The 26,489-nt window shown below is 42.8% G+C and overlaps 1 protein-coding gene and 1 long non-coding RNA gene across 2 annotated transcripts; one reads left to right on the top strand and one right to left on the bottom strand.

Annotated features, from left to right (window-relative positions):
- Nucleotides 1–1,719: 1,719 nt before the first annotated feature.
- On the bottom strand, nucleotides 1,720–26,472 carry LOC128893536 (protein gooseberry). Its single transcript, XM_054154544.1, has 6 exons — nucleotides 25,051–26,472; nucleotides 18,565–18,603; nucleotides 11,450–11,670; nucleotides 4,198–4,444; nucleotides 2,882–3,050; nucleotides 1,720–2,577 (listed from the first exon to the last, which is right to left on the bottom strand). Exons 2-6 carry the CDS (start codon nucleotides 18,575–18,577, stop codon nucleotides 2,088–2,090), a joined length of 1,140 nt encoding a protein of 379 aa, XP_054010519.1. The 5' UTR covers nucleotides 18,578–18,603; nucleotides 25,051–26,472; the 3' UTR covers nucleotides 1,720–2,087.
- Nucleotides 4,207–10,211, top strand: LOC128893538 (uncharacterized). Its single transcript, XR_008461371.1, has 3 exons — nucleotides 4,207–4,320; nucleotides 5,383–5,627; nucleotides 10,027–10,211. It is a non-coding gene; the product is annotated as an uncharacterized LOC128893538 (long non-coding RNA).
- Nucleotides 26,473–26,489: the final 17 nt, after the last annotated feature.

Here is a 26,489-nt window from a genome sequence, read left to right as displayed (position 1 = left end):
TAAAGGGTATTGCAAAAAAGGTTTCAGGATTTTATGTTGTAATGATACACTCCTAAAACCCTTTTTGGAAGATTCTAGCAATTCAAAGTAAGCATTTGCTTAAGGTTACTAGTCATTTCACTTTATTAGAATGTCAAAGCTTCTTTGACTTATTAAAATTAAATATCGTACATTATAATAATAGCGTTGTCTCATTTGATCAAGACAAAATGATACAACAAACAACACATGAAAAGTATAATATACAACATAGGGAAACAGCGCATCAGCGATCAGAAAAATTGATCGTGCTGAAACTATTAGGGAGCTCTTAGAACAACTATAATATCGATACGTTTTTTTATCGTTTATTGTTGTGTCGTTATGCATGCTTCAATGACTTCTCGTGCTGAAGATAGAGCGTCAACGGTGTCGAACGCGGGGGAAGGAATAAAAATAATAATTTAGTTATAAATTAGCTTAACAGACTTACGTGTACTCTACGATATTGCAGTCAACAATACATGTTCGACGATTGATGCTAATACAACTTATTACGTTTTAATATCATAGTACAACGACAATCGCTGTTATATCGTGGAATTTTCGGACATCGATAAAGCCATACTAATTATAGTTTCGGTTGTAATGTGACTTTATAAATACGGAACGTTTATGTTCCTCTTAGTTTTTGGTAAATTATGTTACATGTCTACTTTAATATTACATTCTTTGCGTCACACGGATCTTTTTGGATTCCTTATTCGCAGAATATACTGTAATCCTTTAACCAACGAAAGCGATATCTATAAAATTAAACAAACATTGATATTGAAGTATGCGAAACAGTAAGTCTCAGCAAAGGTTAAAGGATTAAAGAAATATTCCTCATCATCTGAAAATACTGTTCATCCATCCTTTTGTCAACTAAGACTGATCAACAAGTTTATATCTGATATTTGTGTGAAAATTAGAATTTTACGTATCTTCTTGTTTTCAAATGAAGAAAAAATTGATATTCGTATTATTACATATTTTTGTAGAAGTTTGAATAGTCCGCAGGGCAGCTCCCTTGGAAAATGAGGGCTGTTGAGGGGTAGCGTCCCCACGTACCCGAGGCGCTAAACAACAAAGTATCGATACTTTGACAGTCGTTCTTTATTATTATCTTTTCATTGTAAATTGATAATAGATTTAGACTAATTTTTGTTCCTTGTGAGTTTCAAAAACCTGTTGGAGGGTTTTGATGATTTTAAAACGACCGCTAAAATAAGTTAACTAGAAGTGGTGCAGATGGCGCCACTGACCTGAATTTACATCATTTAAGTTGGCGCCTTTGCAGAGGCCATAACTAAGTATTTATAGGGGTTGATAAGGTGTTTTTTACTCAATTAAATTCTAATTTAACGTGTTTGACTGTAATTGAAATTTGTTTAATCAGCGAAACGAGTAAGCTTCTTCTCAACTTTATAATTTGTAAGTATTACATTATAAATATCGACATGTTTAGACACGGAGTCACAAATATCAAATACAAACGCAAGTTTAGCATTCCACGAGGCAATGTTTCTCAAACTTCACTCGATCAACGTTGTAAAAAACGAATTGGCGAATTCCGTGGGGTAGAATTTCTTAAATTGCGTATTTTAAAATTGTTTTTTTAAATAAGTATATTTATGAAAAGTTCTATTGAATTCAAATCGAAGGTTTTATTTAATTTTATACAAAGTTTAGTTCCAATACTGTTATATGTTTGAAAAACACTGCCTCATTTCCTCAGCGACTCGTCGATATATACAACTCTCTATAATATCTTCTAGCCTCTATTTCTTGCGTCCTAAAGTAACACCTCCATCTTTCTCAAAAAATGTCTACAACGCATAAATATCCGCAAGGTTCTCGCGTATACGATGATCCACCGAAATCCAAAATCTAGATCAGTGCTATTCAAACATCTTTTAAATGATACAGATCAACTCATCCACGTGTTTCCACATTAAAACCACTCTTTGAATCCTGTTTAGTTTAAAAACCACCGATCTAGATAGTTAGCTTAGCCTCTATCGCTAGACGATCCTCGTTCCTTCCAAAGTACGATCCCACTTCGTTCAGATCTCCTTGTTGAGGACGATCCCGCAGGGTTGTACCACGCCGATGTTCGTCAATTTCGGCCTCTTCGAGGTGGTTTTGCTCTCGTCCTTCTTCAAGAGCTCCTCTATCGAGTACGGGTTCTTCTTCCTCTGAGGTTGCACAGGCTTCTCTTCGACCGCCGTTTCTTTGCCCGCCGTGCTCTGTTCGTTTCCTGTTTCTGGAATCCTGCTCTTCTGATTTTCCGTTGCGATCGGCGGTGGACTCCCAGAAGATCCCGATGTACTGTGTCTAACGAACGCGCTGCGGTCGCTGCCGATCTTCTGGCCGAGTTCTAGTATCATCGGGGAATTCTGGAAGGGCTTGTAGTGGTCCTGGGACTCCGTGTTCTCGTCCAGGTCGCTCTTGTCCAGGGAGTCGTCGCTGCCCGCCATGGAGCTCGAGCTGGACTTGAGCTCGACCTGGTTCGTCGCTCCATTTTGCTCAGACAGACGCTCCACGTCCAAAGATCTGGAACAAACAGATTCCTCTCTTCAATTTGTTTAGTTTAGGTTTCGGTAGGATCTTTGGAAATTCTAGGAAGAATTGTTGGGCTGGTGTCGTGTTCGATTAGGAAATATTTATCAGGCTTGGAAGATGAATAATGGAAGATTGTAAGAATAAGGTGATGTTTCATTAAAATTGTAATATTCTCTAGTAGATTTAGTGGCGTCAATAAGCTCGATTCGGGATTAGCAAATCTTTGATGTACATTGTACAGAAAAGAAAGAGGGAGGAAAGGAAGTCGTCCAAGCTAGGAGATTTGAATGCTTACGTGAACGTTTGCATTCCGTGATGCAAGTGCAGCGTTGTCGCTTGGTACAGGGACGAGTAGAAGCTTGGATTCCAAGATGGTGCGCCGGTGTTACCGGAAGTGGTGGAAATGTGGAGTGGTCCCAGGGCTCCTGGATAAAATAGCTGGTAGTCTGTTCTCATCAGCGCCTCTGCGAACAAAATTCAACAGTATAAAGTACGTATTTCATACACCAAATCCTTATAATTAATCTCAATAATTAGACTGCGGATTTTATGAATTTATAACGCATAGTAATATAGAATGTAACAGTTTATATCGTAATAGCATAAAATCCGCAATCTACTTATATAATATATTAAATACACTGTATGTATATACTAAGATTGGTAACCCTATTTTCAGCGCACTTCGTAGAACGCAGAGGAATCTCCCTAATGCAGGTTGAGCATAATTAATGTGGAATGAGATTGTTTCGCCATCCATAACTCAAGCTTCGTGACGCAGTTTCACCCGATAGAAAAAGAGCAACGTTATAGATAATTTACGGAATGAACGAGGCAAATTGCGATGGCGAATACGAAGCTCCCTTTAAGGGGTTGCGTGTCGATGGTCTCTCGCGGCAGCTCGCTGACGAGTCAATCGGCCAGAGGGTATCTCCGAATTCCTCGTCTTTTTCTCCCATCATCCTCGCCCGGCACGCTTTCCCTTTCTTCCTGCTATTTCTTTTTCCTCCGCGTCTCCCTCTCTCTAGAACGCGATTGCTGCATTTCTGGCTCCTTCTTCCTTTTCCTTTTTCCCCCCTTTACGTTTCTCATCTATGGAACCGAACTGTGGCGACGGCAAAACGGTCAAAACAATGCAAAAAATGGCCGAGAGTGATTCCACGATACGGACAGATGTTTAGGGGATCATTAGCCAGTAATGGCGCACTCGCAACGCAGCTTTCCTTCGCATAATGACTCACAAAGCTTGGAAGATACCCGCTGGGAGACTGCTACGAGGTGCATCGAAACATCTGGGAGTCAGTGGTCGATCAGAGACAGAAAAACAATTGGAACAGTTGGTATGAATGTCCTGTTTCACCTTGTCTTCAAGTTGCAACCATTTTTGTATTCCACTGTGTATTAACATGTGCCATTGTTTGGGTTTGTAGGAATTTTGATGGGCTAACTTCCAAGATGAAGATTTCAAATAGGGTCTGTTCGATTCAAGAGCAGGATGAACGAGTTATTCGTCTCGTTTTCTTCTACTGGGACTGACAAGTATTCTTTTTCATTAGAAATATTTCCTTTACATTTTATTCGAAAGAAGTACACTATAAAGTTTATTTTTACCTCTGTTAGCAACGTTTGGCGACACCTGTGAAGCGTACGTGCTAGGAGAGCCATTCTCGATCCCCGCGTGATCTGTGTGAAGACCTCCCCCTCGCAGAATTCGATTCACAGACGAAACAGAGGGTAAGCTTTGCGGATCACAGGCTCCTTGTCGAGCGAGCTGCTCGCGAATTTCCCAGGCGAACATGGTCGGTTGCTCTTGCTTCATTCGTAGAATCTTCTTCACGACCGTCGGGGTGGCCACTTGCTGAAAAATACAAAATTAGTTACTTTAGTAGCGATTGGAATTTTTATAATATTAATCTAGGATTTTATCGAATTATCGGCGAACTAGTTCTCAAATTATTACAAAAAAAAAGATCAAGTCATTTAACGTGTTCACGTGTTCTTGATTTAATATGTAATTGTAGCTTACTAAAAGGGTCTTTAACCAGTACACAAAATTAATTTCCTCTTGGAGAAAATAATTATGTTTGGCAATTTGGTAGTTATACTTCAAGATCTAAAGTGATCTTGACATTGCAATTAAGAATGCCAAATTTGGGAATCGTTACAACCTCCAGATAAAGAGACAGAATAAATACACCGACGAAGGGATTGAAGCAATGTTGCGAGCCGCCTGATGTTCTCGAGAGGGGTGATCCGTATCGCCGGTTATTTTCGAAATGTAAACGCTGATGATTGCGATTCATGTCGAGATATGACACGATGTTATCGACTCGGTGTTGTACTTCGAGCGTTTATCGATTCTAACCGCACGATTCCTCCATCTGATCCTCTTTAACCGCGGCCTTTTTTCATCGCCGATCAAACGACGATAGGATTGTCCAAGCTAAATATACACGCGTGTTTGATTCCTTTGCGAGTGATCGAGATCGATTAGTTTAAATAACAGAGATATAAATTGACCAACGGCACACGGGCTGACAAAGGTACAGGTCCATCTAATAAATTTACTCTCAAGAAAATTTGTTTCAAAAATTTAACTTAAACAAATGTTTGAATTTTAATTGTCGTGGCGTCCCCTTCAGGCATTCTATGAATGACGTTTTCACCATTTGCATCAATGATCCTCTTCAATTGAACACAATGTTTATGTAAAAGTTGAAGCCTACAGTCCCTTTACCATCTAAGACCACACAGAGTTAATCTGAAACCTTCCACTAACCGAGCATTTCGTTGCAGGTCGTCAAGAGTCGGTGGCGGCCGTCAAGCACGGAAACAGTAGGACCGTTGGGACCGTTGTCGACCATTAACCCGGTCATTTTTCCAACCAGCCCTGTAGTTGGCGTTATCTCATCGAATTAACGCGCAAGTGGTCACACTGTCGTCGGAATGGGCCTGCAGAGGGACGCGGGCCGCCATATGTCGCTCACAGGTGAAGCACGTCGTGGGCCCAGTGAATCAGATAACGGGGTAGGACCCAAAAGGTAGGTGGGTAACGCGTACCCGCGCTTTATTGCAGTTTAGCCCCGGTTTACCGAGGAGGCGGGCTCATCTGCTCTCGCAGACGTGTTTCCTTCCGTGGTAATCGGGGGCCCGCGAACTCGGGGCCCCTGCCAGTGGTGCTCAATCTCTGCGACGCTCATTTGACTTGCTAATGAGCGCGGTCCTCGCGGTTAATTTTATGCTAACGCGATGGAAATGTTATGCGGCGTACAGATTTTCGAGATCGCCGATTTCTACAAGGGGGCGACCAGGGGGAGAGAACGATATGGTTACAGAGGGGCGTGCATTTTCTGCGGGCCCCCTTTTTGCTATCGAATCACTTTCAGGTATTCCTGTGATCACAGATTAACCCTTTTGGGGGTCTCGAATTGTTTTATTTTTGGGGTGGAAGGAATTTTCTTCGCGTGCCTCCAGTTATTTGACGTTGGATAAATGCTATTGAATTGTAAAATTCTGCTGTATATGTGAATTCCAATCCCATTGATGTTGAATGAAATGATGGAATAGAATAAGGGTTAGCTTTTAAGGGTATTTTCTTTACCCCTAGGGGTTAACATTCGCTGCCTGTTACATCTGTAGAATGAACCATCGAGACAGTCGTTTAATTCTCGTAATCATCGTAATCCTCGGTCGAAAAGTGTCGTAGCTAGCTGAAGAGGGCCATGAGCCCTAGCACACCTGATTTAGCATGTAACAACGGTGGCACGATCACGACTAGCGGTCGATGTCCATTGAATGGCCCTGATATGGGAGCACCACTGGTGACCAGAGCGTTTAAGGGGGTAGTCGAGCCGTCCGCCTAATATTTTGAGGGGTAGGACAAACCATCGCGTGCTCCGAGGAGCATCTCAGATTCTAATCTGACACTTCCGTCGTCATTTCCACAATTACCCCGACCCAGGGTGTACGTGTCCCAATGTCTGCCCTCTCGCGTTGCACCGTGTACCCTCGAATATACGACACGTATACGGCTGGCCGATCGCCGGTGTCTTTTCTGTGTGCGTGCGACGGCACCACAAAGGAAATTGGCCGACCTGGATGGACATCTGGCGCTAAACGTTAGATAACACGGACTATCGAACAGGTTGACCAGTAATTACCGTTGAAGGGGCCCTGTGCGCGGTTAGGCGAGTTGGTCGCGATGATAAGATGGAGGAGGAGTCGAGAACAGGGCTCGATTCTGCTTGGTAGGGTCTGCTCTTCAACTTCATCCAGTATTTCAGTTTTTTGTAATATTGAACTCTTTCAAAGTCTCAAGCAATGAGACTTTGTAACGTTTGATCCACAAAAGTGGATTCGAAACACAACTCTATTTTACAATTTTAATTTGAATTTCTACCAAACAAACAACAAAGTAATAGTTGTTTTATCTTCCACATCTAGATTCTTTTACCTACTTTTGAACGAATTCAATTCCCCAGCTGGAGAGTTATTAAAAACTATTAAAACCAGGAAGTAGATAGGACGATCGTTTACATATGCAAACTTTATTCGTTTACCTTTGCTAAATTCCCTCTGGAAGTCGTATACTATAAATGTGAAGGACGTCCATGTGTGCGATTCGCATAGCTCTGTGTTTTCGTTGTACAGTGACGTTTAATCGGCTATTACTAAATCATTCATCGAGAAATAAATACCCATCCGTTAAGAGGGTCGAGCACGGGTCGCCATCGTGCTCGTGTGAGATCTTAATTACCAGATAAATGGAAAAGCTTCTGATCGACGAACGAGAAAACGAATGTCCGCATGCGAGAATATTTATGACACTTTCTTGGAGAGAATTCTGTTGAATATGTAGATTCCGCGGCGTGGAACGATTCTTACGTGTAGAATTAAATACGAGCCTGAGGTGCGCAATATAATTCAACGTGAGAAAAGTTTGTTCCATTTTCTTACAACGACAGCTAGCTTACGATTAATCCGAAAGAAAGTTATCTTTAACGGGGTTAAAAAAAAACCCCACAAAAGAGCGTATAAAACAGCAAAAAGTGTACGAAAAGAATACCGATTATAAGTGGAAAATTGATAGTTCGGTACTCCTTCGGGAAAATATGTAATTTTTTATACATACCCTCAATCCTCGGCAGCGTGTAATTATCTGTATTTTAAGAATACCCCGTCCTCCTCTATAAATTCAATATTTTCGCGGATGCGACATCTGTAATTTTCATTGCAGGACTATACTTTACCGCGTTAGCTCCGTTAATACGCGGTATCGGTCGAAGGGGGCCATACGTTCCAGGAAAGTCGCACAATTTTTCCGTAAACGCACGGCAATCAAAACTTTAGACACGGACGAACGATGAAGGAGCGGGGTGGGGGGGGGGGGAGGGAGGGAGGGAGGGAGGGAGGGCACCTGTGAAAGGGCCAGTTAAACAAACACAGAAAAAGAAGAGCAAAGGGGAAGAAGATTGCGCGATTTTCTCGCGGCTTCGACGTTCCACTTTATTATCGGAGCACCGACGGGCCGTGCATTTTTCATGGGACAATTTCCTCTGCCGTGATGGGAGTCCATTATCCGACGCGTATCGCGTCGGTTCGAGCACGTACACGGACCAGAGATAACGATGAAAGTACCAGGACACGTTTCGAAAATGTTACGTACCGTACCGAGAACACGTGTAGATCGACGATAGTTGGACAATTAATTCAGAAATTAACCAGTCAATCGGGGAAATAACGGAGACGCCTTAACGACCGTGAACGTGCGAACACAATTATACGTAATTTAACTTGCGTTTCTTTGAAGATGATGTTTGGGCTTGCTTGTTTGGACATACTTTGTATAATGTTTTCGATTGAACGTGTGAGCCAGTTTAGGAGAGATATCTGGAAAACTATACGTATAAATTACATTTATATAGAATTACGATTGGTAAAGGTATCGATTACGATGCTTGATCGATGCCTAAGCTTCGTGTTGATGCTTAATAGGGACCATGCCCGACATACCAAACGACCCCAATTCCTTCCAGTGGCAAGATAAAATCTACGAAATGGTTCTCCCTTACGCACAGTGCACTTAAAATGACCCATCAACAGCTTTTCGACAGACTACACTTACTTTTCGTTACTCGACAATAATTTGGGCCAGCTTTCCGTTAACCGATGCGAGAGAGAACGCTAAAAGCAGCATTCGGGTTAAGGGAATCGATTTAAAACTACCGTGCAATTAGGAGTCCCAAGTGCATTCGATATATAATTATCCGCGTCTTTTGCGGTTCACATTTAGTATTCCCTGTTTATTCAGAAGCGAACAGATTACGGTGTTTCTTTGCGCATTAAGGAAATTTCGTCCTTAACTTGATAATGTCAATGGAATCTTGTACTTGTGATTATGAGGGGGAATTTTTTTTTGTATTGTTTACATTATAGTACCGCTTTGCATCACATTAACCAAGAACTGGGTAATGATAGAAATGAAGAATCTCTAGGAAACTATAGTACCTTCCACTATAACCATACAACGCATGGATTTGACTATTTTCGCCTCGGTTAAGAAGAAAAGGAAGACGGCGCAATAATGGCCGCTGATGACGATCGTTTACATGCGCTCGTGATCGTCCCCGAGCACAGTCAGAATTTAAATACGCTCTTCAGGTTTCCACCTTAAAGAACCCCAGGGTGAGAACTCGAGCCAGCAGCTCGCGATTCGCCGCACCGGAGGTCGTTGCACGACGGCCAACGTTATTAAAATAAATTCATTAAGCCGAAACCGTGATCGTGTTCAAGGCACGGGCGGATTCGCAAGAAATACCGGCGTAGTATGTGCTCGGCGTGCAATTATATTGTCATTAGTGACGTCACAACACGCAGGGTCTCTTTGTCGGCCGCATTTGTACGTCGTTCAGCGAGATTCATCTGGACGGAGATAATCCACCTCGCCACCCCGTGGTCCTTGATTATCGAACGCCTGCAACGCGCTGCACACGAGGTATCGTTACGGCGAAGACATATTTTACGACGCTGTTCGATTATTGTAGCTTGATTTCAATTTTGTGGGATTCTTATTGTTGCGAAGTCTTTGGAAAATATTATGATTAAAGCTGATTTAGGGGTTAGGGGTATTTGTGAGGTTGGACAAAGATATTCGCGTATTTTTTACTATGGTTGGTTGATATATTTTGGAAATCAGTATTTATTTATTCCAAAAAATATATATACTTAGGGGTATAACGCAAAAATTTTCATCCAAAAATATTAAAAATTCTTGAAGACATGAATGATCTACTAGAAGAGTAATCAAAAAAAAGAAAACAAGGTTGACGGTAACCGATAATCGGTAAAACTAGTACTCAATTGCCTGGAACGCCACGATATTTATTCAAGAATTTGTTACAGGAAACCTTGATTATTTATGAAATCATTGGAATTTTTCAGGAGAAGCAATCGTCAATCTTGAAGACGGTAATAACGAAACTGAAGTCTGTCATTGATGCGGGTAAAATGGCTGCAGAAGCGATCAGGGCTGAAGCGTATGCTATAAATGTTCGAAGGCATCGAGCTCTCTCACGACCAGGGACGAATCAAGGCGTGAGCTGTATGAGCTACTAGGGCCTCAGCTGGACGGTCTGCAGATATTAATTTAAGGTATGTAATCCAATGATTTCGAGCACAAGCATGATTTGTATCGAGAGCCTTCCTCAATTTAACAAAATATTTAATCGAAAAGCAAACCCTTTATCATCGAAGACTACATAATATCCATAGTTCAGGGTGTCGAAGAGTCTTGCTCTTCCCTGAGCCCCTGGTTTCACGGTGTCACCGACACCGATCCGCTCGATCGTAATTGAACGATCAATTCAATCTTCTCGCGCGGTCGTTAGGGAGGGTAGCATGATTCAATGAAAGTTTTTAATATCGTAAATCGCGTGGAAACCGCTCGCGGTCCGGTAGGCGCCGCGATAAACAAAGAATTTGAAATTCAAATTCGACACGCGTTAAAAGCCGCGCGTCGCGCGTCTCCCTGGTTATACTCACTATCCTCGCTCTAAAGAGCCCGTTAGTGCGTCTAATTCGACTCGTTTTGGCCGAAACGATCGCCTTTACGATCGCGATATCCCCTGATCGCTCTCTGACCGGTCGTCGAGAAACCCAACGGAGGCTCCAATGATAATTCCGCGCGACAGCGAGGCCGCGACCGAGGAAACCCGCGCGAAGCCATGAAATTATGCAAATGCACGCCGCTGCAAGGTGTTTGGATAATTGCGTACACCGTCGGCTCGCGCAGCCCTTACTTAAAATCACATCAGCGCCGCTTCGGCCCAATGACTTTCGAGTTGGCTCTTTCATCTCCCTCTTTCACTCATCAGGGTCACCGGCCCATAACGCACGCGTCCTTCCTCCGTTTATTACGCTTTTTGTCGCCGCAGTGGCATCCCGTAATTGCGACCCGATTAGGAAAAGGGTGGACGACCCCGCGTCGATTTCCGTCTTCGGCGCCGGCCATTTTCTGCGGCGCCTTCGCGAAGGGCTATTATTTAAGAGGAATACACGGGATATTCAAGGTGTCCTGCCGCGGCGTTCTCGCATATTTTGACGATTATGTGTCATCTTTATTTAGAAATTATACCGAGGGATGGTGAACTGGGTCTGCTGGACACTTGGGTGGTCTCGAAAGAGAGAAAGATACAGACGTGTAGAGTTTCACGATGAGTGGTACGAATAAAACTGATTTTCAGTGTAGAAATTCGTTGAAAAGAAGGAATAAGAATTGTTTGTATGGGGGCTTTGTTTTTGAATGGGTCGAGTTTGATATGCAGTTAACTATTCAGAATATCGTTAAGGGTGAAATGGTACTTACTTTCGTTTTGCTTCCCCCGATGCTTCCTGGTCGAATGCTCCCCGTCTCGTAGAATCTCGTCAGGATCTTCGATACACATCCGTGAGAGACGAGAAGCTGTCTCGAGATGTCGCAAGGTCTGACACCGACCAAAGCGAGTTGCACTATTCTTTGCCGAACGCAGTCGGGCAACGGTCTTCCGTTAACAAAGACACCACCCAATTGATTAACGCCTGCTTGACCTGCAACAACAAATAATACATTTGTACAAACATTTTTGGTTAGCTATCTTCGACAAGTTTCATGTTATATTCGGTTAGGTTATTGTCGATCAACTCTATTCATGGTGTAAATCGTATGTTTTGGGTAAAATTGCTACTATTGAGATTGAAAGAAGCTTCTTATTTAGAGAAAAGTCAGAGAAAACAATTTCGTCGGTACGATAAGGTAATGCAAAATTAATTCTGTTTATTTGCAATATTTAATGACCTCGGTGATCACGAATGACATCACGCAATAGAGCATACAATGAATAATGCATTAATGTAATTCCCAGTAACATTAGTAAGCTTTTTTCTTTCCCAAATAAACACGTTCAGGCTCGTATGCACCAATGGTCACACGAGAATGTGCAATATTGCAAGCAGGGTATAATAAATCTTGACTTCTTTATTGTTCCTTCTTGTTAGGTGTTTTTAACACTCAAGCATGTAAAGCTCCAAGAATAATAGAAAATAGAAGGTGGGATCATTAAATTACTATTATTGCGACAAAAGAGAATTAAAATTGGTTATCACAGAAATGATTTTACTTGATGAATAGATCTAGTATATAAAAATACGAATTTGCATGAACATCCATAGTCAGTCCACAACAAACCACCGTAATCAGACCTGAGGTCAAAATATCGACTCGATCTCCAAAGAAATGAAAGAGACGGAGGAGCAGAGGTCCCCCGGTAATTTTATTTCGCGTCGAGTGCGTGAAAAATGGTTAAAACCCGTAATTTCGGGGATCGGAGAAACATCTTAAAATTAGCGGAAAACGATTTCGACCAACTTGGTCGTTCCTCTTTCTGTTCGGTCACTGTTGCCCGACATCCGCAGGGCGGAACGTGGAATAGTAATTATACGTCTCCGTTTTCCGACGAGACGCATGCAAGAATGTCAGGCGATTTTTGTCCGAGGACATCCCACTTACCAATGTTATTAGAGGCCACGAAAAAAAGCATCTGCTCTCTGCTCCTCCTTAAACCGTGGTACGAGCTATTAGCAGATTATTTCTATTTTCGTGTTCTCGGTGCCCCGAAACAGAGCACACCTGCATTTCTACCATACCTTCAATCATTTCGTTACTTCGAGCTAATCGTTTAAGTTGGGTAATGTCGGACTGCACGCTCGGTCATAGAGCACTTGAATTATCAAAATTGCAAAGGGACAATACTCTTCTCACCCTGGAGGATTTTTATATAAATCTATAAATCTATATATTTCTAATAATAATCTTCATGTTTATTCGTATCTGTATTGCTTCTTCAGTTTCCACGTAAGGTCAGTCAAGTTTACCACTAATTCAATTGAAAAAGAATTGGTCCGATAAGTACACCAATTTCCTCTGTGCATGATCGGGAATGAAATTAGTGCATCCTGTACGACTAGAGTATAATTTTACAAATCAAGAAGTTATCGTAAAATTGTATCATTTCCTAGCGGAAGTCCAAGAGCTGCTTGCCACTTATGGCAAAAAGATGCACCTCGAGGACATTTAATATCGATACACACGGTATGAAGAAATTCAACGTGAATTCTCATTCGAAGCTGTTTCAGTTCTATTTCCATCAATTCTCTATCCTGTTTCGCTTATTTTTATCATAAACATACAACTGTTTATGCGCCATCTTGTCTTCTGATGCACAGCTGTTTAAAGCGTAAAGGGTAATTTAGTGATCGATAAAATTATCGCGCCAAGATCAAAAGAAGCCCAAGAGACCCATTGGCCAATAAAAATTCGGAATGTCACACGAATATCCGTTTCACGAATAAAAATTCGATTGATCTTGAAACGTTAAAGATTCCTTAAGGCTGGGCAGCTGTTCACCACTCCGAACAACTGTTTCTCGTAATTCTTCCGATTTGTGGAGTATTTGAACAGTTACGATCTGTGCGTAGAAGTGACAAGCGGCAGTAAAAGATAGAATAACTCAAGTTTATAAACATTTACGGATAGACGGCAGCTTGGTGGATTCTTATATGTGCAATTTATTCGATGTAATGCATATAAATGTTTAAAAAAAAGCAAATAGTGGGATCGGAGAAATCAACACCTCGCGTTATTTATTATTTACCATTTGAAAAGAAAAGAAATGAAAAGAAGTTTGTCTCTAGTCCAACAGTGCTTGAGTAGAAATTTCCACCAAGTTTCGTTTCTTCGGTAATAATTATGCCGTTAAGTAATCGTCGGCTACCGAGACGATTGGAGAATTAGGGGACTTCTCTGCGATCGGTAAGCTACAGGAGGATTTATGGGAGAGTTAATACCCTCTCGTGGATCCCACGAACGGGCCTTTTCTCCTTGCGGAAGCTGACGGCAGCGCTCGTAGGACGACGACGGGCCCAAAAGTGGCGTAACTCAAATTTTATTCCGTGGTTTAATGCCTGTCGGCCACGACCTATCTGGCCGCGCGATTATCAGCCCGTGGATATAAAATCGGTGATCGATTGACGTTTTTATTCCGAGCATTACGATTTTACGATTCCCCGAGCCACAGGCGAAAAATTCGAGAAACATCGCGCCATTAGGCTTTTATCGTGTCCACGTCGGGTAGCGATTCGAGTGATGCAATTAGGCGTCGATTATACTCGAACAATTTCGTTGTGAAGTACTTAATACCAAACAGGAGATCTCAGGTTTGATCTTCCAGTTGAAATTTTGTATATGTTTCTATTTGTACAAAATATTATTACGAACTCTTCTTCCAAGTAGATCGCAGTAATAACGATATACAACCATTAATTACTTCTTGATCTGCTTCTAAGAAGAGATTTCACCAAATAACACATCCACTGCTTTTTCGGAAACATTCCAAGTCCTGAGAAGCACCAATAAAATAAAATATAAAATTCACCCTTGAAACATTTGGCTCCTTTTCAAGCGTTGCCGAGAATTTATCAAGAAACTCTTTCGTTAATTATATATTCATCGATTGAAAAACAATTATAGGTTTTATCGATCGCGCTTAAGTATTCAGTGAATACCTCCAAAATTTATGTTTAAATGTGATTTAATTAACCTGTTACGTATGGTTGCATTCATTCAGAAAATTTATATTCCAATAAAACTTTCGTTCCATTAACGTTTTCGAGCTGTATTTTCAGCGATAGGCAACTTGTAACTTTTACACTGTGGCCGGAGATAAAATGCAGGAGGAACGTTAACGAAACGAGCGTTTCATTAAAATTGTTTATAACCCGAATTGGCCGGGCGAAACGAGTCGATCGAGTCAGCTTTATACACAAATTTCGGTAAACGTGCCACGATTTAAAGTCGACGATGCAATTATAGATAATAATTACGTTCCTCTTGCCGTGTTTAATCAAATTACACAGTCATTTTTTTTTTTTTTTGATCTCAAAGTTATATTTCTTGGGTGAAAATGGTACGATTAGACTGTGGACATTTATGCATTTATGGCAAGTATAAATGTACGAACGCATAAATATGTCAAATACGAAACATCTGTTCTACATCTGTTTGTATAAAAATACGAATTTGTACAGCCGCTCACAATCTAGTTAAAAGGCTTAAAAAGATTGTAGATAATAAAAGGACCATGTACGAAGAGAATCTCCTCAGCGGATGATTTAAGGTTTTCCCATGACAGCGGCGACAAACTTTTCGGCACGTTATTACGCATACATTACATGCAAAAGGGGAGAAATTCTCGCGTGTCGATCCCTCGTTACTCATCGGCGATATCCGACAGCGAAATAACGATTTATTCGGGTTTATCGGCAATTATTATTTCGCCTTAAAAATCACCGTCGTCGAGTAGCGCATGTGTCCTCCTCGTCTCCTCCTTTTTTTTTCCTCCCCCCCCCCCACTCTCCCTTTAATTTTGGGCGCTACACGGCAAGAAGAGAGTCGCTTCCTGTTTCATGCTGAAACTTTCAGCCTCCCGAGGATCGAAAATTACACGTGGCCAGAAAAGCGACAGACCGTACGCGACCGCGGGCCAAATTATTATTACGGCAAAAAACGAAGCAGGAAGTTGTCTCCTTATCTGTGTAAAAATCTCCGACCGAAACGCGAAATTGCGCGAATAAATGTCGGATTCCCGCGATTCTCTTCCACGACCGATGGCGAAGAGGGCGAAGGTGCAAATTTATCGGGCGTGGAGATCGCTTGGACAAATTCGGGAACGGTTGGACGGAATTCGTTAGGTTCGAATGGAGAATTGTCCACGTGCCGACGGATGAGTGTCAGGTAAACTGGTGTGTATGAGTCTTTTAGTTCTTTGGTAATTAAGCAGATGTATCCAAATTAAAAATTGTTGGTGTGTAATAGAGACAGTTTTTATTTCAGTGGGACCTTCCATACCGAAGCAATTTCTATCTGTAATTAAAATGGAACTGTCGACCTAGATATTTACGCTAGAAAACATCGAACGTAACGATATCCCCCGTAAATTTCTCCTCTACATTAATTATCATCAAGAAACAAAAGTAATTTTCCCCATGCCACGTGAAACTCCTATCTCCGCGATCCTCGAGTGGCAATCAATTAAAAAATTGGCTCTTATCGGCAATTAACCGTTAACTTTAATTACTCGTACGCCAGAGGAGCTTTCCTCCATGGATCGAGTTTGGTTGATAAGGACAGGAGCGGATCGAAAGGGAACCAGAGCTCCGATACGAAAAAATAAAATCCCGAACGAAATCCTGTTGGGCGCATACCGACACGTAACCGCCATATTGGCCATCAAATTGCGCGGTAGGAAAAATATTTATGCGACGCAGGCTGTATCTCTGGATACATAATAATGGTTAGCTTAGAATTAGCGAACTAATGCGGGCCAACGGGCGATCGCAATCGCGCTTGCCATTTAGGCTCTATCCAAACTACACACCTGCCCTACCTGTAATCACGATCCATCTACGCTAACAGATTTTTTTCTCTCTCTTCTCGGCGCGCACGAGAGGGGACACGCGACGCAACCCGAGTCGATCCCGAATCGCATGTATCCCGTAATTGAAACGTACGATCGATATTTAACCCCGCCGATATCGCTCGCGACGATGCAGCAACGTGTTAACAGCTAATTGGCTCGTTAATCGGGCCAATTTTTTCGTCTGGTCCCTCCTTCGACGACGATCGCGCGACTCCGAGCCAGGGCTGGGTATTGTAGTTAAGTTAGTTTATATTTCAGTTATTTCAACTGAACGGTTATCGATTGTGCGTTGTTTAGTAAAAATATCGTAATTGCGGAAATATTCATTGGGCATGTCAGGTTTTAAATTGTAAATGAACAGAAATGTTGTTGAGCAGGCGAGGCATACTCTTGGAAATGTACGATTTAATTAGTACATTTATTATGATATTGTTCTATTTAAGTATTCGCTACAATTCGATTTACAATTCAGAAATTATTTGAGTAAGATAGCAACAGTCGAGTATTCAGATAATACTCGAGTAGCCAAATATTCGAATAAAACTCGTATAGGCAACCACTGAAATATTCAAATGAGACTGTTACAATTATAACACATACTCGAGTTACGTGAATGGAACACACAACTTCTCATAATGTTCGAGTATTGGGGTGCAGAAAAAGTTGGAGATGCAGAACCCTCCAGTCCTAATTGAGAATACGGTTGAAACATTGTGCCACAGGTCCGCGGTAAATGAAGCACGAAGGATAAGAAAGAGCGCGAGGGGCCCGAAGGGGGGGGGGGGGGGGGGGGGGGGGGGGGGTGGGGGGTGGACAGTGCGATGTAATTAAAGTCGTTTAATAACAGGTCTATAGATCTTGGCTCTCGATCCGCCGTATAAAATTCTTCGTTAATTACTGTCAAAGTGACTTCCAAATCGTAATTTACCTGACGCCTCGAGCCAATCGTTCCGAGGAGTGGATACGGTCCGCGAAAGAAGGACGGTAAACACGGGCTGGGTAGAGAAAGCGAGAGGAACAGAGCGAAATGGAGAACCAGAAGGATGAGGGGGAGCAAGGGGAGGCGGAGTGATTTTAATTTTTACTGTCGATCGGGCCGGAACGACTCGTCTTCTGATCTCGCCGACGGTAGCTGACCTCGTGCTAAATGTCCGAGAAACGATAACGACGGGCCGCGTCGTTGCATAAATCAGAAAGCAGGTACTGGCAACGGCTATCAGCCCCGCTGCTGTTCTGTTAGCGACGTTAATATTTTTCGGAACGGTGACGATACCTCGAATCCTATTTGCGCGGTATGAATTCTAATGGGAGTGCTCTCTCGATCGATATAGCGGGAAGAAAAAGTTTGTATCAAGATGGATTAGTGAATGGTATGTCTGAAAATTGTGCTACGAGTCAAATAACAGTTGTCGAATAGAGTAATAGTCGAATAAGACTTTTACAGTCAAGTATTCGTGTAAGAGTCGAGTAGTGAATCATCTGAATACGATTCGAATAAGACCAATTGTTAAGTCTTTCAATAAGACTCGAGCAGCCGGACACTCTAACGGCACAAAAAGAATAAGACGCATTAACGATAAATGTGTAACAAAAGCGATCCACCATATCATCTAACTAATTTACAGTAGTATCTCCCGCGATAAATAATACATTCCAATATCTACAATCTTTGATTTCCTAATTATTACCGGAATTTACATGTTTGAAAAATACTTATAATTCAATAAAACAAAAGTAACGGAACCAAGGTATATAAATAATACGGAAGGAAGCTCAATCGAGTCCCAAGAATTTTCTTCAAGTCAAAATCACGAGGCTGTTTATCATATAAAAAAAAAAAAAAAAAAAAAAGAACAGAAACGAATCACAACATACCTTCCGAAACAAATAAACTTTATCGTCGCAACTATTCATGAATTTACACGTTTAACTTTTCGTATATTTTATTCGTAATTTTTCGCGGACTCACCTGTATGCGGCATATTGATCCAAGGATTTCTCCGATAACCTGAAACAAAAATGAGAGACTCATTAACGAATGTAGATCACTGCAAAAATCGTCGACTGATCCCTCGAAGCACGCAATTATTGCGACTCGACGGTGTTTAGAGCATAACGACGTCCATATTTTGCACGTACACACACAGAGAGGTGTGCAACTCGGTGTGCGCGCACGGCGCAGTTTACGGGAACGTAGCCTTTACTGTTAATGAATTTAAATGTATTCAAAGGGCGCGCTTGACGCTTGACATGGCAACCCTTAAATATGCAACCGTACCACGCGGCAAAATATTACTAACAGCGGACCCGTGACTCTCATTCCGCCAAAATGACGCAACTCGAGAGCCATGGGTGTCCGTCGCACCCTGATTGCGATATGCTATTTTTATTTTGCAAAGAAAATATAGGAAAGAGTATGGGGAGACGATTCACAAATTATCCCCTATCGAGGCCATTTGACTAAAGTGTGTCATCAAAAGGATAATTCGCATCCTCTATCCATTGATTTTTCGAGACCAGGATTCTATCGAACAAACATGTTTCACGTCTGCATAGTGTCCAACTCTCCACCGATAATGCCCGTTGGTCATTCGAGAGCATCTGGACAGAAATGTGACACCAGGAGTAGAAAACGAGTGGGTGCGGAACGACTTGAGAACTCCAAAGAGATCTAGCGTGAGCGGAAAACTACGTGGAATGCGTGCGTAGCGTGGCGGGTGGCGTGTACTTTGTGATGCAAATTAATGCGCGATTACCAAACCGCCCCTAACCCCGGCAGCCCCTTCTCCTCGTTACCCTTGCTTCGTTCGTGTCGTGGCCTCCGTGGCCACCAGCAAATGGCCGCGCGGCTGTGTTGGTGGCTGCGTACCACAGTTTCAGGTGTATTTCTCCGCTACGTGCAATGAGCACGGGTACGCCACCCTCCAACCCCAGCCACTCGATGCCTACCCACGCATTAAGCCTGGTTACACGCTCGCCCCCCGCTGCCTTAATCTGATGTAACTATTACACGTTACGCGGTGCACGGTCGCGGCATCGACGGAATATTCGCGGCACTTTTCTATTGACGATTCATTCGTTCGATAATCATTTGCTTGGTAGATCATGTCGAGAAAAGTAACGATGCGTGTTCCTCGGGTTGAGACGATTTGGGAGCTTGTACCCCAAGGAGCTTGTTGGGAGCTAGGCTGACAGAATTAGCTTATATTACGAGCAAAAAACAGACGATATTTTAAAATCATTTTACAATTCAAGACATTTTCACTCAAAGTATTACACACAAGGAGTTTCGTACGTGGAACGCTAGCAACGCTTATTTATTATTTGCTAATTCAAAAGCAGACCTAACCCCAAGCCTCCTTTGGAAAATCCTTACATATCTACCTAACAAAGTTACTCAAACAAAATAAACAAATAAAGTGAAGTATACCGATGGAATATTGACAAAAGTGTGATAAAATTGCACCTGGAACAGGAATGGAGACCGGCAAGTCCCGTCCAGTATCGCTAGTACCAGTGAAAATTCAAGGTGCGCGCAAGAAGTCGAGAATGTCGTATATAAGCGTCCCCGCAAGAAAACGACCACTTTTGCCCCGCGTCCGTGCAAAGACCTGGAAAATCGACGGCGCAAAGTTATTACGGCCGTGGCTGTATCACGAAAAACTCGATCCGGCTGTATATGGCGTTTGTAAAGTTCGCGGACACTAAAATTCCGTCACGAAGCGCTTTCAAGGTGTCAAGCGGTACTCGTTAAAGCTGCCAGCGGCACGAAACGCAGTCCCCCCCTTTTTTTTTTCACCGTGTAAAGGATCGTACGACTTGGGCGTTGACAAAGAAGAGCACGAACTGGTGGTCAATTGCTCGGACGTTATTTTAATTAAATTGGCGAAATTCCCTTATGGGAGAGCCCTGATGTGGGATTTTCAGGTGAACAGGCTGGATGACTTAGGAATGGTAAATCAAAGGAGGTAGTGATTCTTGATGCAAAGATACACTGAAAATATAGAATGAGATTTTTGTATCTTTGTATTTTTAAATAAAAAAAAGTGTCCAGAAAATCCTCAGGGGCTGTAACTGAGTTTGGTCTCAGCTACAGTACGGGTTTGGCGAACCCGAGGTACCCGAGCTCCTTGTAGGAGTACTGCGCTTTGCTGTTGGGCCTACTACTCTAGCAGGGGTAGTATATACCACATGAGAGGGAAACAAAGCATGGAAATATATTTTATAAAGAATAGTCTTGTAAGTAATAAAATATCATATCTAGATCAAATATCATAGAATAAAAATGAAACAGGATTATATAGCTTTAACATTGCTACAAAAAAATAGTCGAAAAAGTAGTCTCGGCTCACTTGAATTGCTTCCATCGAAGGTAGACCTAAAACTACTTCCATTTCAAAAATAATCGAGCAGTCCAATTCCAGTTTCCTCCAATTCATCGGCAGCCTCAAGCATTTCTAGGAAGACCAGAGAAGAACGATCGTTTTTTTCGCGAAACAAGGCGGATTAGGTTTGACCCGACTCGGGGACGATCGGAAATCCCATCGGGACTCTCGTCGAGCCTCGTCCGCAATAAAATATCTCCGTAATGAGGATTGAACGATTATTATAAATCAAACGGGCCCGCAACGCGGATCGTTCGCCGCATTTCTCGCGCGCCACGTGTTTTGCCGGTGTTACTCTCTCGTGAACACGTGTCCCGCCTCTCGCTTTACTTCTTTCTTCATTCTGTCCTCCACGCAAACGGCGGTACGTGCAAAAGTGACGTACGAACCGAACGCTCGCGACACGGTGAATTTTTCTCTTTCGTTGCGCCGGGACCGCGCGGGTAACTTCTTTTGGCCACGCTATGATCCCGATGTTTCAATTACATCGGTTCGGTGAAAGTCGCGCTTAACACCGGGCGGATGCTTTCACGGACGAAAAGAAGCCGCGGGGGAATGCGTAGAAATCAACAATTTATTTTGAAGTCGTCGTGTACAGTAACGATGTGGTAGATCGTAAGTAGACTGCGGATGTTTATGACAAACGTGAATACACAAATTAAACAAGGATGTGAACAAATGCGTGAATATATAAAATATAAAAAGTAAACTACACGTCACAACAAAAGCTTTGCTACGTTTACGATCATAAAATTAGGTCGCGCCGAATATCTGCAGCTGAACGCTCTCCTATGCTGGCATCGATGTCACTTTAACTGCGCGATGTTCCTGACTTTTTGGGCTACCGTAATCATCCGCGATGCGTTACATTCCGTATAAATATTTACTATTGACGCAACGGGCTAAAATTGGTCAAGTTTCGAATCGTTACAACGACCAGAAAACAACAACAAATAAAGAAAACTTGATTGGGGGATACTCGTACGTTTACAACTGCCATATATCACGAGAACAAAAAATTGAACGTATCTTTTTTCGGTTCAATTTCTACTCTCGTCAACAACCTAACTGACTTTGACAGTTACAAAAAACATTTACGATATTTTTTCCCGTGTCGGTTCACGTTTCGGGATGTTATTTAGTCGTGGCTGAGCCTTCGCAGTACATAGTTTATCTTCGAAGAATCTCTTTATTTGATATATATATATATCATCCGTTACGATTCGTTAGGACGAAATTGTAGAATCCTCTGTAACCCGCTTCATAATTCTTGGAAAACGCTCTATAACCTACCAGAGATATTTCATAACTGAAAGACTATTCCAAAGAATCTAGTCAGCCCTAAACAAGTCCGTTCTCCTTTTTGCCTCCGCAATTTTCATTTCCCAAGCGAAACGAGCGTCGAATGAAAATGTCCGTGGAAAAGGTCGAGCAGCGAGCGTGTGCAATAAAACCTGCCGGCGTTTTCCTCGCCGATCGAATCGTCGATAGTAGAAAACGTTCGGTCGCTGTAGTAAAGCGGGGTTAATTCCTGTCGGGCTCCACACCTCGCGTTCTTTTCCACGTTCCTGAGAGGAAGGCTCGACTTGAGAACCGCGGCGGCAAATCGCCGGTAAGGTCACGCTTTTACGTGTAAGCCCTAAGCGAAATCTAGTTTTTGTTTATTCATTAGGTTACCCCGCGCTTTAAGTGGTACGTGGAGAAGGCTTGCCCGACACAGCGAACGGGGACGGAGGGGGTGGAACGCCGTATCTCCGATATGCCACCAGCCATAAAAATCTGAATATATTAGGCGTACATGCACACGACATCTCGGTCGGATCGTGAACACGTTACCCACGATAATCTATGCTCGTTTCTAGCACACTTTAACACGTTTCTGCGTACACACTGGCCGCCAGCCACTGCGCCACCGTGTCTAGTTTCTTCTTCCCTCTTTTGGGCTCCCCCTGCCGAGTGTAGGCTCTTATCATTCGCCTCGCGACGGCTCCACTCGATATTTAGAAAGATGGGAAACTCTACAAACAGGCGGATTTCACTCGGATTTGAATTTTCAGTAATCGTTAATTTTTGTGGGTAATGTTTGATGGAAAGGTCTCGAAGAGGTTGAGCTCCTTCCTAGTCAGTTCCTTTCTTAAAAGAACATACCGAGAGATGTACACATTTCCCCATCTTTCTATTCACCATAAATGCGTAAACTGCCTCGGTCTAACAATTACCCCTCAAACAATTTCCCTTCCGAACGACAACCTAAACTCCCTCCAGAGAACATGACATCGATCTGCGTGAGGTCCTTGAAAAAAAAAAATATTTTCCTATCACGTATCCAATCTTCAGTCCACCGTATCGTGCCATGGGTATATTTTTTTTTCTCTCGCCATTTTCAAGGTTACGCGAGACATCGACGGAATCTCGAGTTTTCCGCGACGGATATCGAAGGCTCAGGTCGGGGTAGGCTTTGGAGAGCAAAGCGGCGAAGCAACGAGCAAAAAGGGGCGACCAGGGGACTGGTGGGGGGTAATTAGAATAATTCGGGCCGCTGTGGTTCACGCCACACGGACGAATTTGCATTTTAAATGAAGCAATGGCGTGTCAGAGGCCCCCGGTACGCTGGCCAGGAGAGCGGCAGAACTTTGTGTTTTATAAGGAACTTTAATATTTATCGCGTATATCCAAACCGAATAACCGTGTATATATACGCGTGTACACACAGGGACGCGTGTGTCGCGTGTGTTTGTGTAGGTGTATATCCAGGGCTTCCTTCCTTCGAACGCAGTCACGGGCGGTTCGATCCGTTCATGCTCGACGTTCTTCCTTTCTTCTTTCACCCGTGGAACCTAACCGAAGGTTCTGCAGCCCGAGATCCCTAACGGTGGATCGTTATCGCGTAATTAGCGCCGCTGATTTTCGTGTTATGTTATTGACACGCATGCGACCTGGACGATGATACCTTTCATTTTGGGTTATCAAGGCTGCAGGAGGGGGAGGAGGGAAGGTACCTTTTGTGGTTAGGCGAGAAAAAGGCAGAACAATCTCGTACCGTGACTAACACCGAACCTACGGCTTGTTGCTTGCGAATATATTTATTATTTCTATCCACTTCATTTAGTAAATTCATTATTTGTAGAATTTTGGCTGAAATCTTTTGCCCGCGAACGTTGCCTTTGGCTTATTTATGCAATTGCAAATCGTCACCATTTGCCAACAACAAAATTTTTGATTTGCAATTAAGGAACCTATTAAATATCAGAGTTTTGACTTCGTGTATCCTATTTCAAGTTTTTATATATTTATTTACAATCATTTGGACTTCGCCTTGGCAAGCTTTCTCTCAGTTTAGCCACAGTAAATATTATAGTATACCGAAGGTCAGTTGCAAAATTTAAATAGCATTTCTCAGAATAATTTGACTTAAACCTATGCGAATAACTTTAGCGATCGATAGTCCAATAAGTGATACGGGTTATACATTCGACAGAAATATCGTAGACTTTTCGTTCCTAGTAGTGATTGCTATTAAAAGCGTAAACACTAATTAAACGCGGGTTTGATCATCCTTGATATCGAAATTCGTTCTGAATTATCCACAAACACAATGTCAAGATTATATGTGCAAGATATGCGAAATATTGTCAATCAAAATTTGCATTGAAAATGTACAAGTAGACACAAGCAAGTTTCAATAAGGGTGCACATTAACACGTTGACTGCGACAGGACTCTTCAAGATTCAATCAAGATTCAATATGTTTCTAAAAAAAGATCTTACTTCTCGATCTTGATTTTTTCTTCTCCTCCATAAAACTATCTATTCATATCTACATTGATACACTATGAATTTCATCCTACCTGCGCAAATATGGCAAGTAAATAAACTTCAACTCATCTCCAACTCTCCAGTCAACGTCTTACAAAAGCAACCCCAATTGGATTAAAAAAAAAAGGAAAGAAAGAAAGAGAGAAAGAAAGAAAGAAAGAAAGAAAGAAAGAAAGAAAGAAAGAAAGAAAGAAAGAAAGAAAGAAAGAAAGAAAGAAAGAAAGAAAGAAAGAAAGAAAGAAAAAGCACCATACCTGTTGATTTTTCTCTTAGCGGGCTCCAATTCTTTCCGTGCGTATTCGTTTCCAATCTTCCAATCTTCTTCCCTCGTCGCGGTTAGAAGAAGCCGTTCGCCCTGACAGTTCCCGTCGATCCTGGCTCCCTAATCTTCGGATCGCTCGATCTCCAACGACGTCCTAATTCTTCGGGCACGATCCTCCGTGACACTTTTGCGGCGTTTCGGCGCCCGGGTGAAGCGATTCCGCTTTCACGGCAACGAGATGCAAATGCGCGGGAAGAAGGTGAAACCAGACTCTATAATGATACACCTACGATAGAGTTTCTCTCTGGAACACACTGTCGGAAGGCGACCTCGTCGATTGTTCCTCTAATGACTCTTCGATCGACACTGTTCCGTAAGACGCGGACGAAATGTCATCCTCGAGCGTTTTTCGATGGAGAACGTCAGGTCGCCGTCAGGTCGTCTCCTTCCTTCTGCGAGAGTCCATTACTTCGACACTGATACTCAAGATTTTGTGAATCTATGTATCTTCTGTCGGGAGGTTCTTAACTGCTCTAGCGTAATTGCTTAAGGTTTCTTGGGATAGACTATAAGTTACACTTCTAGCTTGCGTGTCAAGGCTCACTCTGTCAACTTTTCCAGGTGTCAACAGCGTTTGAAACTCCTCTTCTAGGTGTCGATAGCGTTCGAAGTTTCTTTTCCAGGTGTCGATAGAGCTCGAAACTCCTTTTCCAGATGTCGATAGCTTTTGAAACTCTTTTTCTACGTGTCAATAGCGCTTGAACCTCCTTTTCCAAAAGTCAATAGCATTTGAACCTCTTTTTCTAGGTGTCAATAGCGTCCAAAGCTCGTTTTGTAGGTGCCAACAGCATTCAGATCTTCCTCTCCAAGTGTCAACACTCTCTTCCAGTTGTCATTCGCCAGAAACTCCTACTGTCGCACCTTAGGTACACTTCCTGCGCAAGCACCTTCTTCACAGTTCCTTTCCGATTCGGTGCTTCTTTCCAATATATAGATTCACAGAATACCTGAGAACCTCCCCCTTTGAGGGTGTCTCGCGGCCGATCGAAAACGAGGGATCGTCGATCGATCGTGGTTCCCCTGGACCGTTCAACTTCACTTGGCGCGACGCCGGTTGTCCGAGCCCCAGTGGTTACGGCGTGTCTTCTCGGACCTCCTCCAGGCCCCTAGGCACCTCGTGCGCGCGTGCAGCTACTCCTGGTAGCCGTCGGAGTGGCAGGTCCGCGCGACGAGGGCAAACGCGCTGGACGACTGCGGTTGGCCGCCGAACGTGCAACGAGAGGGACGCGAGGAGGGAGGAAGAACGACGCCAAAAGGTAGGAAAGAAGTTCAACTGGCCAGACAGAGACAGGAGGGTAGGGAGCAGCGGAGGCGGAGGTAGGGAACCTTAGAGGGGGAGGGAGAGATGTTAGGATGATGAAGCTGGTGTCA

Source organism: Hylaeus anthracinus, unplaced genomic scaffold (genome assembly GCF_026225885.1).
Source record: "Hylaeus anthracinus isolate JK02 unplaced genomic scaffold, UHH_iyHylAnth1.0_haploid 3, whole genome shotgun sequence".
In the NCBI taxonomy this organism is placed as follows: domain Eukaryota; kingdom Metazoa; phylum Arthropoda; class Insecta; order Hymenoptera; family Colletidae; genus Hylaeus; species Hylaeus anthracinus.
The sequence above is the reverse complement of the archived record's forward strand: the minus strand, read 5'-3'. Positions and strand labels throughout refer to the sequence as shown.

Excerpts from the sequence above, each read along its gene's own strand:
- LOC128893536 (XM_054154544.1), bottom strand. Across the intron at positions 4,445-11,449 it reads TCGGGGGAAGCAAAACGAAA|CAAGTGGCCACCCCGACGGT; the intron begins GTAAGTACCATT and ends TGTATTTTTCAG. Across the intron at positions 3,051-4,197 it reads GCCAAACGTTGCTAACAGAG|AGGCGCTGATGAGAACAGAC; the intron begins GTAAAAATAAAC and ends TTTTGTTCGCAG.